The sequence below is a fragment of the Aquila chrysaetos genome, chromosome Z (genome assembly GCF_900496995.4).
Source record: "Aquila chrysaetos chrysaetos chromosome Z, bAquChr1.4, whole genome shotgun sequence".
Taxonomy (NCBI): Eukaryota; Metazoa; Chordata; class Aves; order Accipitriformes; family Accipitridae; genus Aquila; species Aquila chrysaetos.
Genome location: NC_044030.1, coordinates 33,490,179 through 33,498,928, shown reverse-complemented (window position 1 = coordinate 33,498,928; position 8,750 = coordinate 33,490,179). Strand labels below are relative to the sequence as shown.

At 39.8% G+C, this 8,750-nt stretch overlaps 1 protein-coding gene across 5 annotated transcripts in view; it reads right to left on the bottom strand.

Moving 5' to 3' along the window:
• Window positions 1-76: 76 nt before the first annotated feature.
• FSD1L (fibronectin type III and SPRY domain containing 1 like) overlaps window positions 77-8,750 on the bottom strand; it is a 36,863-nt gene continuing 28,189 nt past the window's right edge. For 3 of the 5 annotated variants that reach the window (XM_041120858.1, XM_030004535.1, XM_030004537.1), the window contains 4 exons: window positions 7,298-7,395; window positions 6,600-6,851; window positions 6,181-6,269; window positions 77-4,481 (listed from right to left, as the gene is read on the bottom strand). In XM_041120858.1, coding sequence (XP_040976792.1) covers window positions 4,362-4,481; window positions 6,181-6,269; window positions 6,600-6,851; window positions 7,298-7,395 — 559 coding nt within the window. In that variant the 3' untranslated portion in view covers window positions 77-4,361. The remainder of the gene's footprint in view (window positions 4,482-6,180; window positions 6,270-6,599; window positions 6,852-7,297; window positions 7,396-8,750) is intronic. The other 2 variants (XM_030004536.1, XM_030004538.2) reach the window with 1 other exon arrangement.

Sequence of the window (8,750 nt, the reverse complement as noted above, 5' to 3'; positions counted from 1 at the left end):
CAGGAGACCCGACCCCCCCCCCCCCCTCCACGAACCCCGCCGCGGAAGCAGAGAAAACGAGGAAAATTTCGGCACGTCAGATTTCAAACGTCTGTATTAATACAAAAAGCTCGCATCGCACACAAGTCGGAGACATCAGAGTAGCCCGCGGGCTCGAAGGCACCCCTGCCGCTCAGCGAGGGGCCTCCCCCCTCCCGCGGGGAGCTCTCCGCAGGGGCAGGGGCCGGGGCCGGACGCTGACAGAGAAGACCCGAGGGACAGCCGAGGTTAACTTCTGCTTAAACCCCCCACCGGCCGCTCAGCGGGAGGCGCGGCAGGACGACGGACGGCGGCAGCGGCGGAAGCAGCCGGCGACGGAGGGTCACCCGTGCTCGGCCCAGTGCCCAGGCGGCAAGGGAAGAAAACCACATCCAGGCTGCCCCCTCCAACGGGACGTTCAGACCCTTCGGGCTCAGGTGAGGCGGGCGAGCACTGGCCAACAGAACTGGCTGCCGTGGTCTGTTACACCATGCATCACGTCAGTACCTGTGATCCTTTTCAGACTGAGATACTGACTGCTACATCAGATGTTCCTCCTCAGGGAACTGGTTAGTTTCCCCGGTCTTAATGTGAAACGTGGGAGAGCACAAGGGGGCAGGAAACAGGATCTGGACGTTAGCCTCTACTTCTCCCACTTAGAGGATGGCCAAAGAAACAAACCTGTCACCCTCTGCCATCCATATCTGGTATCTGGAGAAGCACCCATCACCTGGCCCCTTTCTGAAAGTAACAGCCCTTGCCGCAGTTTGTACAGCTTTCCATAGAAGCAATGAAAGTTACAGTTTTCTTATGTATTAAGAACTCAAGGGAAACCCTCAGTTCCTCACAAGTTATTCTGAAGGTATTTTAACTCTGAAAGACCACCAGTCATAAGTATTAAATTTTTTATTTAAAAAAAAAAAAAAATCTCATTTTGGTTGTATAGAAAACAACTCCTGTCTAGCCACCAAACAGCATCAGCTCCAGAGCAGAGAGGCTCAGGGAGTATTAAAGTCACCTGGCATATTATACTTAGCATTAACTGCAGGGCACAACTACAGGCCTTCAAAAGGTCTAACCCATTACCAAAGAACAACCCTTCCAATCCCTGAAGCGGATTCCGCGAGGAAAAAGTCATTTCACAGCCTGCACGCATACCTCCCTAGCTGCAAGTACAAACAGTGCACCAACTGCAACAAAGTATCACCAATATATTGGTACTGGACAGATACTAGCTCAGAAAAAAGAAAAGTCTGGAAAAAAATCTAAAGTGCTTAAGGCCATTAGTCATATCCCCATTTACTAAAAACAATTGGACTAGCTGTTAGCAGCAAAAATTTGACACCTGTGCAAACTATTATAGAACAAAGTCATCCTTTAAGGGTAAAATGGCACATGTTAAGTTCAACTAGGACATCAGTTAAACTAAAACTTGCAAGTCACAAGTCACAGTATGAAATACTTCAAGCTTTCTTCTAACTGTTAAAGAAAAATTACATTTTTACATTGTGCATATCAAATTTACCTTAAAGGTTGCCCTACATCTTGCTGAAAAAACTTGTCATTTAAATGCTCTTATGTAGGGTTGGAGATTACTCGTGGTTCCTTCTCGCTGCACATTAACTTACTGTAAACATTCCCTTTCTTTCCAAAAAGGGAAATTTAAATAGGAACTGTAGCTGAACACCCAAGATTAAGCCGTTGACTGGGCAGCACGAACAGGTACTAGTCTATTTCGATGTCTGTTTACCACAGTCATTCAATAGAACAAGTCTCAAAACAAGAAGCATCCATCTTAACTCTCCTCTCTCTGATCACCACCAGGGTCCAAGCATGCAAGTCTCACTCCCTCACATACCACTGAATTCACAGCAGCTGAGCCCCTAGAAGTCCCAGACAGGTGTTCATTGCAGTAAAAAGGAAATAAATGAGTAAGAAATACTTAACATTACCACACAGACTATTTGGGTAATCACAACATCTGTAGATAATGTGTGAAACAGATTCAGACACTGCTCATTTAAGAACCACATCACCTGCCAGTATCTTTGTTTCAAGACCCAAAACACTAAACTGGCAGAGGAAGGTACAGTTAAACTGGGATTTGCTTTGCACTTCCCTCTGCAAAAGAGGTTACAGCTAACTTTGTTCACAATGCAAATATTTAGAGACACTCAAGTTCCAGATATAAAATGAACATTAAGGGCTCAACCATCCTGTCAACTTCATGATTTCTCAATAGAAACAAAAATTTTAATACCTGCTCTAGAAAGTAAGAAGAAAATTTAAGTTTTCTGCTGAACATCATAACCACTTAATTATGAGTTGTTTCAGGGGATTTCTTGTCCTCTTGAGAAATCTTGATGGACACAAAGGACACATTGATACTAACAAGATTTAACATGATTAGATGATTCTGTTTTTATGGACTAGAAGATAGACAGAAGAAAAAGTACTTTGGCCCTGTAGGAAAGGAGCTAATTCATTATGGACCCTGTCACCATGAATTTGAAAGATTTTTCAGGTGATAATAGGAAAAAATCTTCAGTTAGGAAACAGTTGATTCAAGTGTGTATCTGAACATTATTTCTAGGCTCCTGGACTTGGTTAGAAGGAAGAAAGCAGATTTAAACAGTCTATAATACAAGTAATTCTCACTGAAAAGTTGAGATTCTCCATGAAGAATATAACATGATTTTTTTTAGCTCTCCTACTATTATGAATCATTTGACTATTGTTACTAAGCTTCCAACTATGAGTTGAGATGATGGAACTCCCAGCCTCAACATTTCACTTCCTTCGTGAACTAAAATGTATAACCGCAGATCCAGAAGCACATCATGTTAGCTGGCAAAGCATTTGCTCACTTTCCACTTTTTCCTTGCCCTTAAAAAAAGGGGAAGGCGTTAAGATGGAGATAAAATCTATAAATCTAAAATCTCTATAAAGAGATCCTTTAGAATATGATCCTCTGAAAGCTACTCTCATATCCACATATATATATGACATATGGTACAAGCTAGCAAGTTAAGAGTGGGATGCTATATATATCAGCTACATTTCTGCCAGATAAAGAAATCATGCAAATTTTGGACTTCTCTGGTTATCCAGAATGTTCCAGGAATCCTTACTAGGCTAGTCAAAACAGGTAGCAAAAATGTGTGCCTGGGCTCAGAGGGTACTGCCCCATCACCAGGAATTTAGTGCTACTTCTGCTCAAAGCCAGTTTGATACTGACACAACTGTTTGAGAAGTCTTAGCCAGCCTTGAAGTTGGCTTGAGAAAAAGCTGAAAGGTGTTTTAGCAATAGCACCTCCCCACACACTATCTTCTCTGGAGAGATGCATTTAAACTGAAACTCTCAGACCCTCGCTCCCAGCCTCAGCTGCATTACAGCTTTGCTATCGGCAGACAAAGATTCAATTCATCATTCACATCTGATGAACAGTGTGAATTGCTGATTATCCAAATCCAATTAGAATAATGTCACAAAACTGGAAAGCCAAGAGATGACCCAAAATTAAAAGCTTCTGAGAGAGCAGTACCATGCTGTAGTTTTTAAAAAGCTCTGGATTTTTGGTTCTGAACCTCTTACCTAAAATACTTCTCAGCTCAATGGTTGGCTATCATAATGCATCTTCACTGAGGACATAAGAATGTTTTTAAATACCTTTATATTTTTACATTTTCTGTAATTTGTGATAAACAGGAGCCGAACTCTAAAGATATGATATTTAAATGAGTTACTCATGGGAAATAGGAGGATTTTGTATTGGGGTGGGGGGAAATAATGACAGACTGCTCTTACTGTTTCTTCATATCAAGCCTACAATTTCTTACAATATTCTTTTGAAATCATAGTGCTGTGATATTTTGCCAGGCTAGGCTAGCAAATTAATGTTCGTTTGAAATGCATGTTTGATATCACAAGTTCTAATGGGAAGCCCAGTAACAATAAAATATATTATCAAGTAATTCATGTTAGGAGAGCTAAGAAAATGGTATGTCATATTCTTCATAGAAAAATAATATTCATAACAAAAGTAATATTCCAGTCCATAACAAAATGCTTAAATACAGTATTAGAAAAGTACATAGTTACAGGTCTTGATTTCTCCACTTGTTTTTCAAATAGGCAACAGTTCAGTTTTCTGTCTGACATTTCTGTCTGGATTCACAGTAGGTTCCTAATACTTTAGCCCCAAACCTTTGCACTATCATCACCCAAGGCCTTAAACAGCAATAGGTAGAAAACCCAGTTTAATCCAATGCTCACAAGCTTCTGTGAGTAGCAGCTACACAGAAGAAAAACATTCAGCAATAGAAGTGTTTAATAGACATTACTAGGCAATATTGTTTAGGCTGCTCGTTGAAACACTCAATCCATTTTCACTTTTCTGGAGCATTTTCAAAACACTTGGCACCTGCAATCCAGTACTCACTGTAAGCCCACCACACCAGATCTAAGGGAGAAAAAAAAAAAAAAAAAAAAAAAAAAAAAAATCGATATTCTGACCATCATGAAGCATCTACATCTCTCTTCTCCTGTCCCACAATGGAACACAAAACTTATCCTGCAGCTGCATTTGTCTCCTCTCTTGCTCTCTAGTCACAGTACCCTGTAAAAAATTCTAATCACACAGAAGCTAATTTTTAAGACCATAAAGTCTAAGATACTTCACATACTATGCTTTATGACTTTAAGTTTATAACCAAAGTCTAAGATCTAATACTTAAAGACTTGTTCCTAATAGGAAAACTTATTCGAAGACTGATGTGCTAGCAGCAACTACTTAGAATGACAATGAAAAGCAATAGTCACACTATGTTCCAGGGTCTGAAAGCAGTGCTTAGTTTTAGTATGATATGGCAAAATTGTGTCAACATAACAGTGCAAAAAAATTAAGTTTTGAGAAGCTTCAGGGGCACAGGTGCCAGTGACCTCTACTCTACAACTGAGTTACAGGAAAGAATGTATCTCCACGTTTAGGAATAAATTTGAGAGCTGTAATTAAGGAGCTTGTCATTTTTATTTTAACTGTTCAGGCTAACCCAAGCAGTGTCTGCAAGACTGCTATCACTAAGTACTAGGGGCTGTATGAGATGCAGACTAATAGGCTGAAGTGTGGTAGGCAAATGTTTCCTTGGATGCCTTAGGACCTGACTTAATGAATCAGCCTTAGCAATGCTGACTGGGATGACTAACACATGTATCCCAACAGTTCTGAAGCTGTTTCTGTTCCCCGTATGTTGAAAAGTATCAGTAAGGCAACTTGATTAGTCACCTCCAAATAAATAGCTATAAAAATCTAGACTCCTATTGTCAGTACATCTAGCCAACAGCAGAAATTGTGAAAGGAATTCTGTCTGATACAAGTGAAAAATCAGGTGTTTGGAAATGCTAGATGTAAGGCTGCCTGGGCAAGTTACTACTTTTCCATTCCTCCTCCATGCCCAAAAGAAGAATCAACTGTATTAATTGGCATAATTATACTTTAAAATTATCACGCTGTGCTTTCTATGGGCTGAATTACAAGAGGCTAGAGATCAGTGCCTAGGCAACTGAGTTGGTCCTACGAACTAGCATTCTAGCCTCCTCCAGATTCCTAAGTTTTCCCAGACCTACACCCTGTCCTTTTCCTATGCATTTTTTGCCAGGTTTGAGTCTTTAGAATTGCAGCAAGTTTTCACTGATTAGCCTAGAGCCACAAAAAAGTTATGCAGACCAGTGAAATGACTGGCAAGAAAATCCCACTGAACTTCTAAAGATTTGAAAGGTAGAGTCTCGCATCTCAGAGGGAAGCATCTGCTGTCGTTCTGTCTCATGACACCTGCTCTGACAGTTTGCAGCATCTTGGGCTCCTATCTGCATCAGTTCAGGTCAATTATTGTAGCAGGCTCATCAGCTACTGGAATGTGCTATTAATTTACCCTATAAAAATTTAATGACTTTTATTTACATAGCTGAGACATCCAGGTGCAGACTTCTCCTATTGGAGTGCTATTATAAGCGCCACATGAAATCAAAAAGAAAACAATTAAACATCTTTCTAAATTGTTAGCCAAAAACAGTGCTCCCAGTTTCTTCCTTCAAAAAACAATTAAGTCTTCAGTAAACCAAATTCAGTACTAGAAACTGAACAAAATTTTACAGATACTGACCATGAAGCCTGGTAATAATGGTTGGGTAAACTTTGTTCTGAAGGTGTGTAACAGCTGCTTTGAGTTTCCGTTATAAAATGCAAGCTGACCTAAAAAAGGCAGAAAACAATTTGAAATACATGTTTAAATGTTATTGCTGTGTAACTTTTTATAAAATTGATTCTCTTCCAGGAAAAGGTTTCCAAAACACACTAAATACAGTCCACATGACTGAAAAATTCTCAGTTAGTAGCTCTGTCACATAGGTGAACCCAGGTCATATGACATTACAAGCAGTATTACACAAACAGCTCTGGGCCTTATTTTCACAAAACACTGTATCAATCTGGAAGTAATGTGCTACTTCAGCCTTGTACTGCTTCAACTTGACACAGATAGCTAACTAAGTTTTAGCTCAATCTCCTAAGACTGTAATTTACCTCCATCAAAGTCGCAGTATACTCCTATTCTGTCTGGAACAGGTATATCTAGAGTTTTGGTTTTATTGTTATGTTTTGCTGAAAGTGTGGTTTGCAGCCAGTTGTTGATATGGATGCACCAGCTTGAATTCGTCTTTCCCAGCTGGTCAAATTTCCCCATGTTTCTGTACGTTACTCCCACGCTGTAGGATTTGCAGTCCTTCTGGGCTCTCACCTCCCAGTAATGCTGTCCACTTTCAATAGCAGTGTCTCCTACCAAAAAAAAATTCATTTATTTGCTGTAATTAAGTGTACCTTACAATGCTTACGTCCTTATAGGCACCAGTGATGTCTTCTCTTTTATTTTAAGGTGAAGGCTTAGAAATACAAAAGTCTAAACTATAAGGAACAAAAAATTTCATGTACAAGAGAACAGAATATAAATATAAAATAGAACAGTGAGAGTTTTTACTTACACTCATTGAGACAAGATACATTTAACATCAATTCACATTTAATAGCAGTGAATGTTAGTGACTAAGAGCTTTGTAATAAAGAGCTTCAACAGACTTGAAGACACTTGCTGTAGCAAAACTACCTCTGCACAGCACAGCATCAAGTACCCAGCCTTGAAAAATCACAAGTTTTCCCTCAAATTCTTACCCAATCTGCCCTTCCACAGCATTACACCTCTAACAAAAGTAAAAAGTTCACCTTACCCAACACTGTGTATGATTCACCAGTAAAATGATCTCTGTTGCCCCTCGCTGAGGATCTTGCGATAATAGATGTCCTCTTTGGAGATGGTGCACCACTTCTAAGAAATGAACCATTCAAGATTTGGACACAATTACAGAAATGTACACTCAAACAAGTTTTCCCAAGTCAATTAGGGTGCTATAAACATACATAAGCTACTGAAATGACACATTAGTTCAGCCACTTAACACCTCTAACAGTATGCATGCACAAAAACTGAGAGAAGATATGACAGCCAGAAAAAATACAAGACATTGTAGCAAACAAAATCAGAGGCAGCTGAGAAAGGAAACAGGAGGAAAAAAGCAGATACGTGGCACATGGTTTGAACAAATGTCTGTATAAAACAGTGTTTTGCCTGTACTACACAGAACCTTAGAGAATTCATCTTTCTGGTTTTCCGCATAAGACTTCTAATACTTCTTGTAGATCAGCTACAACAATCAGGTAAGTATGAATACACTACTGGTAATGCCAAAATGCCTAATTTTCACTGGAATTTAAATATTGGTGAATGGGAAAATAACATCACTTGTGTCAAAGGTAGGTTTTTTGGCACATGTACAGCTTCTATAAGCAATGACTGAAATCCCAGGAAAAAGTACAACCCAATTGTCCTGCTTTCAGCTGGTATAGTGTTAATTGTCTTCCTAATAGCTGGTACAGTGCTATGTTTTGGGTTCAGTACAAGAAGAATGTTCGTAACACACTGATGTTTTCAGTTGTTGCTAAGTAGTGTTTAGTCCGAAGTCAAGGATTTTTCAGCTTCTGATGCCCAGCCAGCGAGAAGGCTGGAGGGGCACAAGAAGTTGGGAGGGGACACAGCCAGGGCAGCTGACCCAGACTGGCAAAAGGGGTACTCCATACAATGTGACGTCATGTCCAGTATATGAACTGGGGGGGAGTGAGGGTGGAGGGATCACCACTCAGGAACTAACTGGGCATCAGTCGGCAGGTGGTGAGCAATTGCATTGTGCATCACTTGTATATTCCAATCCTTTTATTATTACTATTGTAATTTCATTAGTGTTATCATTACCAGTATTAGTTTCTTCTTTCCTGTTCTATTAAACTGTTCTTATCTCAACCCACGAGTTTTACTTTTTTTTTTCCAATTCTCTCCCCCCTCCCACTTGGCAGGGGCAGGGGGGTGAGTGAGCAGCTATGTGGTGCTTAGTTGCTGGCTGGGGTTAAACCACAATACCAATGAAGAATTAAAGGAATAAAATTGTGATAATTTTATTTCAAAATAGACACACTAAAGATGATACAAAACCCAAGAGTGTCAACTCTAAACACAATTTATATTAAAAAAAAGATTAAGTGAGACTTCCAGAGTTTAATGCACCACAACTCTTCTCAAAAAAAAAAAAATCAAACACCAAAAGTATATTGAAGGGTGGGGATTTTATC